General features: G+C 45.6%; 1 protein-coding gene across 1 annotated transcript in view; it reads left to right on the forward strand.

The window, feature by feature from the left end:
* The first annotated feature begins 316 nt into the window (after nucleotides 1-316).
* Nucleotides 317-19,618, forward strand: part of AATF (apoptosis antagonizing transcription factor) — a 406,709-nt gene continuing 387,407 nt past the window's right edge. The window contains exon 1 of the mRNA XM_069226568.1: nucleotides 317-469. Within this exon, the coding sequence (XP_069082669.1) occupies nucleotides 385-469 (85 nt within the window). The 5' untranslated portion in view covers nucleotides 317-384. The remainder of the gene's footprint in view (nucleotides 470-19,618) is intronic.

The following is a 19,618-nucleotide window of genomic DNA, read 5'->3' on the forward strand; positions in this document are numbered from 1 at the left end:
ATGAAAGACAAAACCAGATGAGAAAACTATTAAAGTTAATAAAAAAGAGTTGGTATAAAATGTTTTATATACTGCTTGCGAAGGTGCTTCTTCTTCATAGTAGTGTAAGTAAGCGGTCAATTCTCAGAGAACAGCTCATACATTTAATACCAGTAAGTACAAATCGGATACATAAACAGCACAGCTCCTTCATCTGGTGCGCTGGTTTAAGTCTATCCCAGAGATCCCACAACCAGCTCTCGCTTGCATGCGCACGCTCAGAATTGCTCCGTTAAGGAACCTTGTTCGTGCTATTCTGCCGTCCCTACCCCGGAAGTGTAAGCGGGTTCACTGGAGTGACGTATAGTGAAAGTGGTGCGTGTTCCTCCCTTGAGCTTTTTCAAGATGGCAGCGCCCTTATCAGAGCAGCTTGAGAAGCTTTTGAACCCTCTTCCCAACCTCCCGGACCCTGAAGACGAACAGGACCAACGTGAGTACCTTGGGCGCAGTGCTAGAGCGAACCCATGATAGTGGTTAGTTTGTGGGGTGCAGGGGTCTTACTGGGAAGCCGGGAATGGTGCTTGAGTATGTAAGCGGTTGCGCCTGATGGCAATGCGAGCTGGTATTTACAGCTACCTGATTTTTGGATGATATGTATTAGTCATAGGGAGCTGATTGGTGTGTGTTATTGCGAAGCAGTAGTTCAGGGAGCTGGCATGGTTGAGTACACGAAGCTCAACACCCTACTTTAGCATGCAGGTATCCTTAAGAGCTCTCCACAAGAGCATCGTGCCCACCACACTCCAGGTTATTACAGACACCGTTTCCAGTCCTAGCCTTTTGAGTGTCAGCCAAATACATACAGGGAAAAGTCATACCTTTTGCTTTCTTAGAACTACTTAAACTGACACACCTGAGTGATAGCAATCAATCAATCAATCATTAAATTTATAAAGCGCGCTATGTACCCGTTAGGGTTTCGAGGCGCTTGGGGGGGGGGGGGGGTTAGCTGCTATCGTTCGAAGAGCCATGTCTTGAGGAGTCTCCTGAAGGTGAGGAGGTCCTGGGTCTGGCGTAGTGAGGTCCGGAGTGAGTTCCAGGTCTTGGCGGCGAGGTAGGAGAAGGATCTGCCGCCAGAGGTCTTGCACTGGATTCGGGGGACGATGGCGAGGGCAAGGTTGGCAGAGCGTAGTTGGCGTGAGGGAAAGTAGAAGTTGAGTCTGGTGTTGAGGTAGGTGTGTCCGGTGTCGTGTAGTGCCTTGTGTGCGTGGGTGAGGAGTTTAAAGGTGATCCTCTTGTCCACGGGGAGCCAGTGGAGGTCCTTCAGGTGGTGGGAGCGGTGATATCGGCGGGGTATGTCGAGGATCGGGCGGATGCGTTCTGGATGCATTGAAGTCGTTTGATGTCTTTTGTTGGGATGCCTGTGTAGAGTGCGTTGCAGTAGTCGAGTCTGCTACTGACGAGGGCTTGGGTCACCATCTTTCTGGTTCCTGTTGGAATCCACTTGAAGATCCTGCGGAGCATGCGGAGGGTGTTAAAACAGGAAGAGGAGACAGCGTTGACCTGTTTGGACATGGTGGGAGCGGAGTCGAGGATGAAGCCGAGGTTTCGTGTGTGGCTGGCTGGGGTGGGTGGGGGGCCCAGGGCGGTGGGCCACCAAGAGTCGTTCCAGGCCGAGGGGGTGCGACCGAGGATGAGGACTTCCGTCTTGTCGGAGTTAAGTTTCAGGCGGCTGTTGCTCATCCATTCGGTGATGGATTTCAGTCCCTCGTGGAGGTTGGCTTTGGCGGTGAGAGGATCTTTGGTCAGGGAGAGGACGAGCTGGGTGTTGTCGGCGTAGGAGAGGATGCTGAGGTTGTGCTGGCGGGCCAGTTGTGCGAGGGGGGCCATGTAGATGTTGAACAGCGTTGGGCTTAGTGAGGAGCCTTGGGGGACGCCGCAGATGAGGTTGGTGGCTTCGGAGCGGAAGGGTGAGAGTCGGACTCTCTGGGTTCTGTTGGAGAGAAAAGAGGAGATCCAGTTGAGGGCTTTGTCTTGGATACCGGCTTCGTGGAGGCGATTTAGTAGGGTGCGGTGGCAGACCGTGTCGAAGGCCGCGGAGAGGTCTAGGAGGATGAGGGCTGAGGTTTTGCAGTTGTCCATTTGTTGTCTGATGTCATCTGTGGCGGCGAGGCGTGCAGTCTCTGTGCTGTGGTTGCGTCTGAAACCGGATTGGGAAGGGTCTAGGATGGAGTTGTCTTCGAGGTAGTGGGAGAGCTGTGCGTTGACGATCTTCTCGATGACTTTCGAGGTCGTTGAGGTCAGCCTTAGGTTTCTTGAGGAGGGGTTGGATTTCTGCGTGCTTCCAGCTGTCCGGGAAGGTAGCGGTGTTGAAGGAAAGGTTGATGATCTTGCGGAGTTTGGGGGCGATGGTGACGTCGGCTTTGTTGAAAACGTGATGTGGGCAGGGGTCAGAGGGAGATCCTGAGTGGATGGAGTTCATGGTCTTTAGGGTTTCGGCGTCGTCTACTTGGGTCCAGGTGGTGATGCGGTCGGCGTGGGAGGAGTTGTTGGGGGTGGGGTCTGGCGGAGGTGTGGTGTTGAAGCTGTTGTGGATGGCTGCGATTTTCTGGTAGAAGAAGGTGGAGAGGTCGTCGCAGAGTTTCTGGGATGGAGGGATGTCGTTGACTTTGGCGTTGGGGTTGGAGAGTTCCTTCACGATGCAGAAGAGTTCCTTGCAGTCGTGAGCGTTGTTGTTAAGGTGTTTTGTGAAGTGGGAGCGTTTGGCGAGTCGGATCCGTTGGTGGTGTTCGCGGTTGGCTTCCTTGAGGGTAGCAAGGTTGTCGGGTGTGCGCTCGAGGATCAATTTTTTCTTGAGTTTCTGGCAGGTGCGTTTGGAGGTGGTCAGTTCATCTGTGAACCAGGCTGTTTTTTTCTTTTCTTGGTTGACGGTGGGTCTCTTGAGTGGTGCTAGGATGTTGGCGCAGTTGAGGATCCATTGTTGGAGGTTGATAGCGGCGGAGTCTGGGTCGGTGAGGTCGGGTGGTGGGTTTTTGGCGAGGGTGCTGGCTATTTGATCTTCGGTGACTTTTCCCCAGCGGCGGTAAGGCGGTAGAGGGGTGCGGTGGTGTTCGGTGTTTTTCTTGAACGTGAAGTGGACGCAGGGGTGGTCGGTCCAGTGGAGTTCGGAGGTGTGGCTGAATGAGATGTGGTTGCTTGCAGTGAAGAGTGGGTCAAGGGTGTGGCCGGCGATGTGGGTGGGTGTGTTGACCAGTTGACGGAGTCCGAGGTTGGAGAGGTTGGTGGTCAGTGATGCGGTGTTGGCGTCATTGTTGTTCTCCAGGTGGAAGTTAAGGTCTCCCAGGAGGATGTAGTCCGAAGAGGCGAGGGCGTGGGTGCTTGCGAGGTCGGAGATTGTCGCTGAAGGGGGCTCTTGGTCCTGGAGGACGTTATATGAGGGTTCCTCTGACGGTAGTGTTGGGGTCCGTGTGAATCTGGAAGTGGAGGTGTTCGGCTGTCTTGAGGGTGTCGTCCGTGTGGGTGTGGCTCTTGAGGGTAGATTTGTGGGCGATGGCTATTCCTCCGCCGATTCCGTTGGTGCGATCTCTTCTTGTGATCTTGTAGCCGTCAGGGATTGTAGGAAAGTACCATCTTGCCTGGCATGTTACCCCCATTTTTCACTGTATATATGTTGTTTTAGTTGTATGTGTCACTGGGACCCTGCCAGCCAGGGCCCCAGTGCTCATAAGCGTGCCTGAATGTGTTACCTGTGTAGTGACTAACTGTCTCACTGAGGCTCTGCTAACCAGAACCTCAGTGGCTATGCTCTCTCATTTCTTTCCAAATTGTCACTAACAGGCTAGTGACCAATTTTACCAATTTACATTGGCGTACTGTAACACCCTTATAATTCCCTAGTATATGGTACTGAGGTACCTAGGGTATTGGGGTTTCAGGAGATCCCTATGGGCTGCAGCATTTCTTTTGCCACCCATAGGGAGCTCTGACAATTCTTACACAGGCCTGCCACTGCAGCCTGAGTGAAATAACGTCCACGTTATTTCACAGCCATTTTACACTGCACTTAAGTAACTTATAAGTCACCTATATGTCTAACCTTTACCTGGTAAAGGTTAGGTGCAAAGTTACTTAGTGTGAGGGCACCCTGGCACTAGCAAGGTGCCCCCACATTGTTCAGGGCCAATTCCCCGGACTTTGTGAGTGCGGGGACACCATTACACGCGTGCACTACATATAGGTCACTACCTATATGTAGCTTCACAATTGTAACTCCGAATATGGCCATGTAACATGTCTATGATCATGGAATTGCCCCCTCTATGCCATCCTGGCATAGTTGGCACAATCCCATGATCCCAGTGGTCTGTAGCACAGACCCTTGTACTGCCAAACTGCCTTTCCTGGGGTTTCACTGCAGCTGCTGCTGCTGCCAACCCCTCAGACAGGTTTCTGCCCTCCTGGGGTCAAGCCAGGTTTGTCCCAGGATGGCAGAACAAAGGACTTCCTCTGAGAGAGGGTGTTACACCCTCTCCTTTGGAAAATGGTGTGAAGGCAGGGGAGGAGTAGCCTCCCCCAGCCTCTGGAAATGCTTTCTTGGGCACAGATGTGCCCAATTCTGCATAAGCCAGTCTACACCGGTTCAGGGGACCCCTTAGCCCTGCTCTGGCGTGAAACTAGACAAAGGAAAGGGGAGTGACCACTCCCCTGACCTGCACCTCCCCTGGGAGGTGTCCAGAGCTCCTCCAGTGTGCTCCAGACCTCTGCCATCTTGGAAACAGAGGTGCTGCTGGCACACTGGACTGCTCTGAGTGGCCAGTGCCACCAGGTGACGTCAGAGACTCCTTCTGATAGGCTCCTTCAGGTGTTGCTAGCCTATCCTCTCTCCTAGGTAGCCAAACCCTCTTTTCTGGCTATTTAGGGTCTCTGTCTCTGGGGAAACTTTAGATAACGAATGCAAGAGCTCATCCGAGTTCCTCTGCATCTCTCTCTTCACCTTCTGCCAAGGAATCGACTGCTGACCGCGCTGGAAGCCTGCAAAACTGCAACATAGTAGCAAAGACGACTACTGCAACTCTGTAACGCTGATCCTGCCGCCTTCTCGACTGTTTTCCTGGTGGTGCATGCTGTGGGGGTAGTCTGCCTCCTCTCTGCACGAGAGGCTCCAAAGAAATCTCCCGTGGGTCGACGGAATCTTCCTCCTGCAACAGCAGGCACCAAAAAGCTGCATTACCCGTCCCTTGGGTCTCCTCTCAGCACGACGAGCGAGGTCCATCGAATCCAGCAACTCTGTCCAAGTGACTCCCACAGTCCAGTGACTCTTCAGTCCAAGTTTGGTGGAGGTAAGTCCTTGCCTCCCCACGCCAGACTGCATTGCTGGGAACCGCGACTTTTGCAGCTACTCCGGCCTCTGTGCACGTCCGGCGAAATCCTTTGTGCACAGCCAAGCCTGGGTCCACGGCACTCTAACCTGCATTGCACGACTTTCTAAGTTGGTCTCCGGCGACGTGGGACTCCTTTGTGTAACTTCGGGTGAGCACCGTTTCACGCATCCTCGTAGTGCCTGTTTCTGGCACTTCTCCGGGTGCTACCTGCTGCTGAGAGGGCTCCTTGTCTTGCTCGACGTCCCCTCTCTCTCCTGACGCAATTTGCGACATCCTGGTCCCTCCTGGGCCACAGCAGCATCCAAAAACGCTTACCGCACGATTTGCAGCTAGCAAGGCTTGTTGGCGGTCTTTCGGCGGGAAAACACTTCTGCACGACTCTCCACGGCGAGAGGGATCCGTCCTCCAAAGGGGAAGTCTCTAGCCCTTTTCGTTCCTGCAGAATCCTCAGCTTCTTCTGTCCAGTAGAAGCTTCTTTCCACCCACAGCTGGCATTTCCTGGGCATCTGCCCATCTCCGACTTGCTTGTGACTTTTGGACTTGGTCCCCTTGTTCCACAGGTACCCTCAACTGGAAATCCATCGTTGTTGCATTGCTGGTTTGTGTCCTTCCTGCAGTATTTCCCTATCAAGACTTCTTTGTCCTTTGGGGAACTTCAGTTCACTTTGCACTCACTTTTCAGGGTCTTGGGGAGGGCTATTTTTCTAACCCTTACTATTTTCTAATAGTCCCAGCGACCCTCTACAAGGTCACATAGGTTTGGGGTCCATTCGTGGTTCGCATTCTACTTTTGGAGTATATGGTTTGTGTTGCCCCTATCCCTATGTGTCCCCATTGCATCCTATTGTAACTATGCATTGTTTGCACTGTTTTCTAAGACTATACTGCATATTTTTGGTATTGTGTATATATATCTTGTGTATATTTCCTATCCTCTCACTGAGGGTACACTCTGAGATACTTTGGCATATTGTCATAAAAATAAAGTACCTTTTTTTATTTTTAGTATAACTGTGTATTGTGTTTTCTTATGATATTGTGCATATGACACTAAGTGGTATTGTAGGAGCTTCACTCGTCTCCTAGTTCAGCCTAAGCTGCTCTGCTAAGCTACCATTATCTATCAGCCTATGCTGCTAGACACCCTATACACTAATAAGGGATAACTGGGCCTGGTGCAAGGTGCAAGTACCCCTTGGTACTCACTACAAGCCAGTCCAGCCTCCTACAGGGATGGCGATGGCGATGTCTGGGGCCGAGGAGTCGTTCCACCAGGTTTCAGTTAGGAAGGCTACGTCTGGGGCGGTGGTGTCGAGCAGGTCCCAGAGCTCAATGGCGTGCTTTCGTGCGGAGCGTGTGTTGAGGAGGATGCAGTGCAGGTGGTTTGTGTTGGTTGTTGCTGGCTTCGTTGTTCTGTTGCAGGTGAAGTTGCAGGTGCTTCAGGAAAAAGATCCTTTGGTGTGCTTCGGGGTGGCCTGGAAGCATTCTGTGGAGGAGCTAGGGTTGAGGGCGAGGAGTTCGCTGGCCGAGTAGCGAAGACTAGGGGTGCGGGGGGCGTGCGGACCAGGGGGGGTGGCGCTGGGCGCGGTCCAGGCGCGGACGGGCGCAGACGGGAGGCGCGCCAGCCATTAAGAAGGGAGGGGGGAGGGAGGAGCAGCTGGGAGGCGGGAGGCGGGCGGGAGTGGCGAATGGGGGCGCGAGGGGGGCGGGGCCGCAGGGAGGCAGCGGCAAGGGGAGATCAGCAAGGGGGAGCGCCCGAGGGGTGAAAAAACCAGGGAAAAAGGCACAAAACAGTAAGGAAAAAAGTTTAACAACAGGCACAAAATAGAATTATGGCACAAGTTACAATCGGGGTACAGCAATCAGAGGGGCACAGCGGGGGCAGAAGCACAAGGAGGCAAGGCGCTGAAATTTGGAAAAAAACACTTACAGGACGGCGAAAAGCGGCACAATCAGAAGGGGCACAACGGGGGCAGATGCGCAAGGGGGCAAGGCGCTGAAAATTAGAAAAACAACTTACAGGACGGCGAAAGCGGCACACGGGTCAAGTGAAGCTTACAAGAGCCCACTAGACACCAGGGATGAGGCGCAGGAGGATGCCTGCGGGTGGAGGAGGGCCTCGAACACGCTAACAGCAGCGTGGGCGGGGGTCAGGGGCAGGAGACAGCAGGGTGGTGCTGCGGCCGTGGGGGGCGAGCTCTAGACCTAAGGCAGGTCAGAGGTCGCTCACTCGCGACGCGCAGCGCCAGCCATTAAGAAGGGAGGGGGGAGGGAGGAGCAGCTGGGAGGCGGGAGGGAGCGGCGAATGGGGGCGCGAGGGGGTCGGGGCCGCAGGGAGGCAGCGGCAAGGGGAGATCAGCAAGGGGGAGCGCCCGAGGGGCGAAAAAACCAGGGAAAAAGGCACAAAACAGTAAGGAAAAAAGTTTAACAACAGGCACAAAATACAATTATGGCACAAGTTACAATCGGGGTACAGCAATCAGAGGGGCACAGTGGGGGCAGAAGCGCAAGGAGGCAAGGCGCTGAAATTTGGAAAAAAACACTTACAGGACGGCGAAAAGCGGCACAATCAGAAAGGGCACAACGGGGGCAGACGCGCAAGGGGGCAAGGCGCTGAAAATTAGAAAAACAACTTACAGGACGGCAAAAGCGGCACACGGGTCAAGTGAAGCTTACAAGAGCCCACTAGACACCAGGGATGAGGCGCAGGAGGATGCCTGCGGGTGGAGGAGGGCCTCGAACACGCTAACAGCAGCGTGGGCGGGGGTCAGGGGCAGGAGACAGCAGGGTGGTGCTGCGGCCGTGGGGGGCGAGCTCTAGACCTAAGGCAGGTTTTGTTGGTGAAAAGTTCGGGACTGGAACAACTCTACATGATGACATGGATTAATGTTGTCACCCTACTCCACAAAACGATTATTGAGACGGAGATCGGTGAATAATATACTTTTTTAAATTAAATTGTTTAAAGAAAATGTAGTCAGGTCCTTGCAGGAGCGATGTCCAGCAACGTACACTCAGGCCGCTGCTCCCCTTTCCCCAACCGTCGACCTCCGAATCCCAACTCGAGGTGGATCGAATGTTATTGATCAACATTCGATCCACAAACCATTCTCGAGCCGCGCGGCTCGCGTGCCACACATCTTTTCCCCTTATCAAACAAAAAACTTCTTACTACTATTATACCCTAATAAATAACAATATACATAGTATCTTTCTAACAAAAGAATTATCATACAACAATACTTATGTACCCATCACAAACTCACCGAAGTGTCTAGGTAACTTCCGTTCTCTTTGACTTCTCCAAATTGGTACTGTTTCATTTCCACAACATCCAGACACTTTTTCATCCATACCACTTGAACACAAATCATCTGATTGTAACATGGAATCATCTCCCCACAAGTATCCATTGGTTTCATCCAAATTCTCGCACTTATTTCCATCTGGAATACAGTTTGCTTTAAACAAACTCAGATGACGCAAATTACGTACCCTCCCATCTTCAAGTTGAACAGCTCCATTCAAAACCGTCACAATTTTCATGGGTCGTGACCACTGGGCATCCCCTTTATGTATCAATCCATAATTCCTTACATGAACATATTGACCAACCACCAGCTTTGGCATAGTTTTTCCACTATTGATTCTCTACAAAACTTTACCTTGGTATTCTTGCACTTTTTTCCTCACCACACCGAAATCATTACCACACAGATTTTATCTTTCCTATTCTTTAGCCACCAAGGAATCAATTTGGAAGATGGTTTCCGACCTCTTAACAATTCAAAGGGTGTTTTGCCAGTGACTGAATGTGGTGTGATCCTGTCGGACAACAACACATTTTGGATGGCCTCCTTCCAGGACAACTTAGCTGCTAAAGCCAATTGTATTGCTTTCTTAATCACCTTGTTAAATCTTTAACCTGACCATTCCCTTCTGAATGATACTCTCACATGTGTTATCCCACAGCTCTTCAGGAATGATTGCATTTTCTCAGAAGTGAGTTGTACCCCATTGTCTGAAACCAAGGTTTCAGAAATACCTTTTCTTGCAAATACATCCTTTAAAAATTCAACAGTAGTTATATTGCTCACCATACAGACTTCTGGCCACTTAGAAAAATAGTCAATTAAAACAATTGCATATGCTTCCTTAGAAGATAAAGTGATGAATGGGCCCATAAAATCTATTGCAACTTTACGCCATGGACCATCAGGTAATTCCACCATTTGTAATGGTACCACTACGGATACAGCTAAGCATGCATTAAAAGAGCTGGATGGGTACTACCAACAAGTAGTTTGTGCAGCTATAGACAGATACATTTTTCCAGGCCAAACAAAATAAGAAAGAAACTATTGAATATTATGTATCTGCCCTTATGAAACTGACAATTGCATGTACATTTGGTCAGTTGCATCAAGAGCTCATTCAAGACCAAATCATCATGCATTCAAATAATGCAAGTGTGAAAGAGAAGCTATGAGTATATGGCGATGCTTCTCTTAATGACATTTTTGCCATTGTTAAGAAAGCTGAAATATCTAAGAGATGTGCCAAAACAGCTTTAAAGAGTGGGAAGGAAGTTGAATTGATTTGTAAAGTGACTGGTGGTGGGAAGAAAATGGGAAACGAGTGAAAAATGTATTGTCTAAACCTGTTCTTGACAAAAACCATGCTGACAAATGCCCTATGCATTTCAGTTATGGAAACAAAGGGCATATGGCAAGGGGTAAGAATTGTCCAGCAATGAAGTCCAAATGTTCCTTTTCTGGGATTGTGGGGCATATTCCTGAAGTATGTAGGAAGAAAGTGGCAATTCTACTGTAAAATGTGTTGTAAATGAGCAGGATTTGGACCCTGTTGAGGATAATGAATCTGAATGTGAAGACTGCATTTTAAGCATTGATGATGCTGAGTTTGAAATTGATAGGGTAAGGAAAAAGAAACTGATGTGTAACATGAAAATTGGTAGTGTTGAGATACTAATTGTAGCTGACTCAGGGTCACCGTACACAATTGTTTGAATGGAAGTCCATAACAATAAATTTGCAAGTGTCTTGGGTGATCATCTAGTGCTTACTGATGTCCATTCTGTCACCTTTTACGGGGGCAGAATTCCTATGCTGGGGTGCAGATCCTTGATGTTTGAATTCAGAGGCAGGAAAGCTTATTGGAAGCTACATGTAGTGGAAAAAGGGCCCTCGTTGTTGGGTTGGATGGCTCAAGGGACATTAGGCATCACATTAGACCCTAACAGTGAGGACCAAGTATTGTTACTGGGTGAACCGGTGATGCCAATGGAAGAAGAACTGCAAAAATAAATTTCCTTAAGTGTTTTCAGGTAAAGTTGGTAAATTGTTGGGATTTATGCACACAATTGTTGTGAAGGAGCAGTACCCTTGAGCTACAAAGGTAGAATCATTCCTTTGAAAGTGAGAGATGCTGTGATGAAAGAGTTAGACAAACTTGAAAGGAATTGTATAATTGAGCACACTGAGAGTGCTGAATGGCTAGCCCCTTTAGTAGTCACCCTTAAACAGAATATTCAAAATAGGTTATGCGTGGATTTGAGGGAGCCTGAACAAGAACATTGTAGTAGACAAGTTTCCACTTTCCAAAATGAATGAGCTTTTAGTGAGAACCAAGGGTCTTCATTGGTTTTCCACTATAGATTTAACTTTTGCGTGCCATCAAATTCTATTGCACCATTCTAGCAAGAAGTTAACATATTTTATAGCGCGCAGTTTGAGTGTTAAAGGTTCATACTTATGCCGTTCAAATTGGCCTCGCCAGCTGCAGTCTTCCAATAATTAATGTACAGGCTGTTTAAAGATCTGGAAAGGAGTTATGTGCTTTCAAGATGGCATACATATTGTGGGAAAGGACAAGAATGAACATGATACAAGGTTGAGACAAGTCTTAGCAAGACTAGCAGCTGAAGGGGTAACTGCTGAGCTTATGAAATGCAAGTTTGCTATAAGATCTGTGATTTGGGGCATGAGGTCGGAAAGGATGGACTATCCCTGAAAAAAGACATTTTGAAGGCAAATAGTACAGCACCTGCTCCTGCATCTAAAGAAGATTTTAGATCTTTCCTACGGCTTGCTGAATTTTATTCCATTTTTGTAGAACATTTTGCAATACAAACTCCTGGGTTACAACAACAATTTAAGGAGAAACAGGAGTTTGTGTGGAGTGAATTGAATAAGGAGGTTGAATTAATCAAACAAAATATCTGTGCATCAGTTCCTTTGCAGGGTTTCTATCATTCAGGCATGCAGTATCCTAACGACTACAGGGATGTGGAATTTAATAAAGTATCTACTTGTCCATGGGACAGGTTTCTTCTTCAATCTACTTGTCCTGTGAAAAAGGTACTTGTCCCTTTGGTGCTATGCAGTGTGACAACAAATTATGGCAGCAATCTCATTATGCAAAAGCTCTGATAATAGCATCTCTGATTATGTCAAGGCTACTACTATAGTAGGGCTTGAATACTTGCAATTTCAATCCCTACTACAGCAAATTCCTTATTTTACCACCTTTCCACAGATCTACATACTAGGGGTGGAGGAAGCAGTAAGCAATAGTTCCAGGGCAGAAATGCATTTGCGTCTGCAAACCTGCTAACTTGCATGTTTTAAGGATTTTCACCACCTCTTCTCTAATCTTTTCCCATACTGAGAAAGGTTGGAAATATACTCCTGCCAATGCAGAAGTAGTTCTTCCTGGGTTGGGTAAAAAGTGGTTGGAGGGAAAGTGAACTTGTAAACGCTCAGTACATTTTCACATGACCAAATCTATAAATGCATATTTGCATGTGATAAAATACAGTTTACACATATTTTTCTATGTGTACGATTTCCTGGTCTACTTCTGTAAAGTTCTTGTGAATTCATGAAAGCCACTAATTCAAAGACATATACCATGGTTGGACTTTTGTGACTTTCTTTAAGAATTGGGCCCCTAATTAGGTCTGGTGTTAACAAAGACATTTTGTTTTTATTAAATTTAGAGAGAGAAATATATCTATTGCCTGGTTTTACTGTGAGTGATTGCATTCTTCTCTTCTACAAGGAGCATATTGGCACACAGAGTAGTTTTGTTCTGTGCTAGGAACTACTGTGGCAATGAGTGGCGTAACAAAACTGGAGGGACCCCCCCCCCCCTGCAAAGAACTTGGAGCCCCCCTCCTTCAGACTCACTCAGGGCAGGTGCTGTGCTGAGGGGGGGCTCCTGGAGGTAGCTGCAGGAACTTTGTTACGTCATTGGTGACAATGTGTGCTTTTTGAGACCAGAAACCTTTTTTTCTTTTTACTAGTGTTTGTTACAATGGTGAGGGCCTGACAGCGCCCACAACAATAAAGTGTTACCAAAGCCATGTTAAAACAAGACACGCATTTACAAAACCAAAAGACTCACAAAAAATGTCAGATAGGTTGGCGTTGCCAGTGCTTGTTTACTTTCATGCTTCCCATAATCTTGTTGAAAATGGTTACACTGATTTTCCATTAGGAATATGTTTTGAAAATACTAGCATGCGTCAAAACATTTTACTAAATGACACTTTATAGAAATAGCACCCAAAATTTCATAGTAGCGAAACTTTTTTTCTACTTGCATTTTTTTCTAAACATTTTATTTTGAAAGCAAAGAATCATCACTCTTGCTTACAAGCTTCTGAAAACATTTGCATCTAATCAGAGAGTATTCTGGGAGCATTATACTTAGCCTTATATTGTTAAACTTTTCAAACATGTGTACACTTTTTTTTTTTTTCGTGGAACCACTGTCAGTAGTTCAGTGTGACCTTAAAATGTTTGTTTATAGCACCACCTTAAGAATAAAGGCTTTTCATTAATGAACCTTACATACAAGTTCAAATAGCATAAACATTTGGGCACACACATTATCTCAAATGCAGACAGTTCCCTTCACTGTACACTGGCAGCCAAAGGGTTTGTGCTGCTGGGGGTTGGGCCTACTTGTCCCAAGGACAAAATAAACACGAAAACTTGTTGCCCTTGACTCCATCAATATGTTCCAAGCATTGGGTGATAGGAATTCAACACCCCTACACTGTTGCTAGTGGCAAGGACCTGGGTGCTGTGCTGACACAAATATCAAGTGGAGGATTGGAAAGTACCGTAGCCTGTGCATCTTGTTCTTTGACCCCAGCTGAGTAATAGAAAAAGAGATGTTGGCTGCAGTCTGGGCTGTGGAAAAGTTTAGACAATACTTATGCTATTCAACATTCACCATAGGGACTGATCACAACCCCCTGGTGATGGTTCTGACGTCTAATGGGGTGGTCAAGGCAACCCCCAGTATTGCTAAAATTACATTGAGGCTGTTGGACTTTGTTTATGATGTGGAATACCTACCTGGCCACAAGAACAAAGTAATAGATTTGAGCCGCTCCCCCTTGCCCTTTAGATGATCATTGTGGTAATGAGTGGGACGAATAAATACCTTACTGAGGATGTAAGCAATGTTATAAAGAGTGAAAATGGGAAAGTAGCTTATGGGGAAAAATTACACCTTGATGGCAGTTAAGGGGTATGTCACAGAGTGCTGGTTGGAAAAAAATAAACTGACAAATGAGTGCAGAAAATTGTGCTGAATTGAAGATGAGTTATCCTTTTAATGATGTAGGGTTTCTCCTGATGAGGGATAGAATTGTACCACCAAAAGGTCTTGGAGAGCGAATTCTTAATATCACCCATGAAGGCCATTTTGGCATAGTCAAGTCAAAAAGAAGAGTAAACATCTCATATCTGTGGCCTGGCATGGATAATGATGCCAAAAGGATGGTATGTATTTGTGTTATATGTGCGAATGCTGATAAATCCTTGACTGTTTTCAGGCCTTCTTTGTGGGAGAACAAGTGCCTGGACAACCCTTAGAATGATTTAGCTGTGGATGTGTTAGGACTTGTTTTGGATTCCTGGGTAGTGCCTCAGTATGTAATAGTCCTATTGGATTTGTACTCAAAATGGCCTGATTTTGAAATTTGTGAAAAGGTAGACCTCCATCCTAATTTAATTTTTGTCTTGGATATTTTTGAAAGAGTGCGTTCCCAGAGCAGTCTTAAGTGACAATGGTCCTCAGTTTGTTTCTGATAAATGGAAGTTTTTTTTGGCTAGGAATGGCATTAGGGAGAAACACATCCCTGTTTATCACCCAGCTGGGAATAGAGCTGTAGAACGGTTCAAACCGGGTTATCACGTGCTCTGTGCAAGCTGCCATCAATGTTAGGATACATTGGGAAAATGAATTGGCAAATATGGTAAGGACTTACAAAATCACTCCTACCTTGACAGGATAGAGTCCCTTTAGAATACTCGGGGGAAGAGAACCATGCAGTATACAGGACCTGTGTGGGACTGCCTCATCTCCATATCACAGACTTTGACAGTGGTCACACTTTTGCTGTGCCAGAAATGTAGCGATAGAGCCATTGGTCCAAACATCACAGCCATCTGCACGAAAGTGACTCTACATATAATTTATGGAATGATAGAGATGAAGAAACAAGTGGTTGAAAAACTAGGTAAACTGTTTATAAACTGTGTCTAGTGAACATTTGATGTAAGATCCTCAACACCATATTCCAGATTTGCAACAACATCATCAATCTTTTGAACTACTTTTGCAACTAGCTTACTTCCAAACAGATTACAGTGAAGTTCATAATCAAGAAGGAACTCTTCAGGTAACAAGCATACATTAGCACAACCCTACTTAATCTCGACCTTGAATGAACAGGAATTTTCAGTATTTTTAAATGTTACTAAGATTAACAGAACACAAGAAGTTAAACATTCTCAAAAAAAGAATCAACTTAAGATCAAAATTGATCAAATATTGAAACAGAAATTCCCAGCCTACTTATTATTCTCATGTACTACAAAATGCAAAGCATATATACACTTCAGAATAAATCTGTTAACTAAGAAACTGTTTCTCAGGTTCTGTCTCCTTTACAACCATCTGTTGCTATTTGAAGGGCCCTGCGGCAGAAGCAGTGAAAGGGATACTTCTGCTGACTATGCCTTTCTCACATGGAAATTATTGAACATATACGATGTATTTTTAATGCTAACAGAATTAGGAGAATTTAAAAAAACGCTGCTCTGTGTTTTAAAGGATAGACAGAAAGGTTGTACTATGAAATTCATATCCATTACTGAGAATCTATTAAAATCTCTAAATCAACAAAATTACATTTCATTGAGTATTTGTTACAGTAATTTATAATCAGGCGGGGTTAGACGAGATAAGAAAATACTGCCATCATTTTCTTGATCGTAACATGGTTTTATATTCCAAAAAATGGATTGGGAAATGAAATTGGTTTTATAGGTGTTAGTACGATTGTCAATTTCTTGGGTGATTTCATCTTTGTATTTTGTCCTTATTATTGTGTAGAGATTGTTTTTAAAAAAAAAACTGATATAATAAAGAATATAATTTATTCAACAATGCCTGAGGATATATTACTCGCTTTGTTACTTTACGGAAGGACTTTTATTTCCTGTTCCCTCCTTCAGAACGTGACCCGTATGATCCTCTACATATCTTTCAAACGCAGATGCATATTTTGGTTTTATTAGTTTGTGTGGCATATTTCTCATTTACATATTTAACTTTTTTGAGAGTCTCCAAAAAAGAATATTTTATGCAACATTATCCTCCAGTTTATTAATTCCTTAAGGTAAGAATCTGAATCCTATATATTAGAGACCCCGCCAAGCTTTTTGCAATTTTGTGAATTTACCAAGGTGCAGTTTATGAACGAATGCCGCTATTAAGCACAAAAGTGTTCCTTCCTTGTTTTATTGCTTACTGCCTGTGGTCTCCAAGTACTGCATGCTCTGCGTGATGGAAAGACAGCAGAACAACATGTCTGTTTGCTGTTTTCCTACAATCCCAAGATCTAAATAATATTACATGGCCTTCTGCTCTGCCTCCTCCTCCTTCCTATTACTGTAGTTTCTTCGGGGAGTGGAGAGGGCATAGAAACCAGGCCCTTATGAATATTTTAATCCAGCATATCTTTAAGAACAGGACAAGCTTTTCACCTGTTGTGAGCTCTGCTATATTTCAGCTTAATTTTCCTAATCCTCACTTCACCCATCCCTTTGCCCACTCATTGACCTGCCAAACCAGATTAAAGAGAGCCACTTTGGGGGAGGTCAGGTGTATAGGTGGGTGAGCCAACAAATAAACAGAGAATGCGCCAAGGGTCAGCCCTGGCTCCAGGAGCCCATGTACGAGCCAAGCCCAGAGAATATTTAGCAAGTGAGTCATGCAACAAAGATTGTTAGAATATGATAAGGTGTCTTCAAAATGTAGACACGTTTCACCATAGTGCATTAAATTATATAACCGCATTGAGAGGTATTTTATTAAATGTGAGTATGTTTAAACCTGAACAGAGAAACATAACATTGCTAACTAGGCCTTAATGACAATGCTATTAGTAGACAGAGAGCAGGGCCATAGGATTTACGTGACAGGGACCACCAAATTATGGGGCAGAGTTTAGTAAATTATAAGTCAAATTATGCAGCATAATGCACATTTCATTATTTTTTAAATATTTTTTTTCACATAGTAATACAAAGATTGTACCTTACTAGTACCAATTTAACAAACATAACCAGAAATAAGCATCTGAAAGATGACCAGTTAACCTGTGTGAGGGGCCCTCCACTGCGTGCGAACACATGTAGCCCGATTCTTGGTAACTTTTGATCTGTTTGAGCTAAAACAATTTATGTTGCCAAAATATGCAGACAGTGCAGCAGATGATGGATTATGTGGCAAATGAGGCAAATCCATAATTATGTGAAAAAAGCTGCAGAATCATACAATTACAGTGGCCCTGTCTACGAGGCAAGTCAGTTGTCATGTGTACCCTTTATGTGGCATAGATCTCTTGGAGCAACACTACATACTATTAAATAAAACGTAAGATAGGTTTGCGTTCAGTGCACATCCTGAACTCGCGTACTCTTATGTGGTAATGAACGAAAGGGAGGCTCAGTGAAAAATGTGCCTAATCTCACACAATTTGGTCAAGCAGGGAAGGCGGGATTGGTCCCAGGTTTTCCAGTTTCAGGCTGTGCAAACCGGCCACTAAATGGGTACCTCAGTTAAACATCAAAATGATTTGCCTTTAAGTCTTGGAGCAGAAGTTTAGTGGGTGACGGGCAGAATTCAGTTTGCATAGCGCAAAAAATTGTCCAAGGACCTAAGAGTGTTTCACAGCATCCAGCTTACCTAATTTCTTTTTTTTTTGTTCAACTTTCTTTATTAGGTTTTTATGCAAGGCATTGAGACAAACAAATACAGTACTCTCAACGAGCTTTGAGGTAATTCATCTTCAGTATGCTAGTAGCAGTTACAGTTGCTTATAAAAATAAAAAAAACATTCACGTCAATCGAGATATTGTTTACACATTATTGTGAGGTGCAAGCTGCTCAATGCTTAATAATCCTGACCCCCCCCGCCCCCCAAAAAAAGGAACTAGAACTAAAGGTAGATGAGTGATTGTTGGACGTAGGGTACCTTATGCACATGTGACTTGTATGATGAGGGCTGGGACAGTAGTGTATGGTAGTAGCATTTCTGTGGGGTACTTAGAACTGAAAGGGGCAGAGAGCCCTTCTACGAGTGGGACAGGTGGTAAGGGGGAGCCCCTCAGATAGAAACTGGACCAGAGGTCCCCCATCAGTATTCACATTTTTTAAAGTTGTATGTCTGCCATCCATTCCATTGTTTAAGCTTGCTGTAACCTGGCATGTCATTGGAAGAAGGATGGTGCCATTGGCTTCTTCCAGTCTGTTGCTAGGGCCGTTTTTGCTTCTCCTGGACAAAGCCATAAGATGAAGCGGTCGCTTGAGGTTTGTTGTTTCAGAGCTTCATCCCTTAAACCCAGAAGGGCAAAGCCTGGTCTAGAAGGTGGAGGGTTATCCAGTATAGTTTTTATTTGTGCTAAGATTTTGGTCCAGATAGGGCGGATAGTAGGGCAGTCCCACCAAAAATGGCAAAAGTCACTGAGTAGACCACATCTCCGCCAACAAAGGTTAGATTAAGTGAGAAATATTGTTTTGAGTTTTGTAGGATAAAGATAACAATCATATAACATTTTATAGTGTGCTTTGCGCACCCCAGGGAGTGGTTAAAATGGGGAATATCATTCCATAATTTCTGCCATTGCTTATCCGAAATTGGGATACCAAGTGTGGTGTCCCAAAACTACATGTGGCGTGGAGTATAGGGTGGGACTGCCGTAAGCAAATGACTATAGAGGAATTATATGGAGCCCTTTGTATTTCCAGACTGGTGTACAGGTTTTTCCACTGGGGTGAGATCTCTGGTTGCCACTAGGTGCATGTCAGGTTGAAGGGCCCAGTGTATTCATTGGGCATGGTGATATCTCTCAGTGGCGGGTAGCCCAAAGTTTCTCTGGCAGTGTTCAAAAGTGAGAAAATTCCAGTCATGAAATAGATCTGTCAGCATCAGGCAGCCTCCCTCCATCCATAAGTCGAACTGTCCTGGTGTTAGCGCAGGAAGATATGCTGGGTTAAAATGGATTGGTTTTTATGGGGAGAGGAATGTGGTCCAGCCACCTGTCATGGTTACCGAGTCCCACACAGTAAGAGTTGTTTTATTGGGTGTGCTTAGGTACACATTAGGGGGTCAGTTGTGTTTTGGTTTCCACAGAACAACACTAATTTATCGCCCAGGCACTGCCCTGTCCATTTGGAGCCAGTGCTTATTGGACTCCCTTTAGGACCATTCAGTTCTGACCCTCAAGTACTCTGCTTTATAGCAAGAGGATGTCAGGTAATGCCACCCATCCCTCTTCTTTCGTCTTCTAAGCTGTTTGTAGGGAAGATGGGCTCTCCTTCTTTTTTTTTTTCCTCAAATGAAGTGTATTACCAAGGAACCGAGCTCTGAAAATAATTCTCAGTCTGCTTCAACTGGGAGACCTTGAAAGAGATATTAAACCTGCCATTCTGACTGCATTAATGTGGCCCTGCCCTGTTAGGTACAGAGGTGCCCACTGTCAAAAATCCATTTTAAGTTGGCAGATAAGTGGGGGTGAAATTTGCATGGTAATGGTCTGAGACTTTGGGTGTAATCTTAATCTCCATTTAGGTTATGTCTTTCTTGGTCCACTAAAAGGAGGTTGTTTGAACCAAAGTTTTCATTTGAGCTGTGGGTAATGTTAGGTTTA

Source organism: Pleurodeles waltl, chromosome 3_2 (genome assembly GCF_031143425.1).
Source record: "Pleurodeles waltl isolate 20211129_DDA chromosome 3_2, aPleWal1.hap1.20221129, whole genome shotgun sequence".
Taxonomy (NCBI): Eukaryota; Metazoa; Chordata; class Amphibia; order Caudata; family Salamandridae; genus Pleurodeles; species Pleurodeles waltl.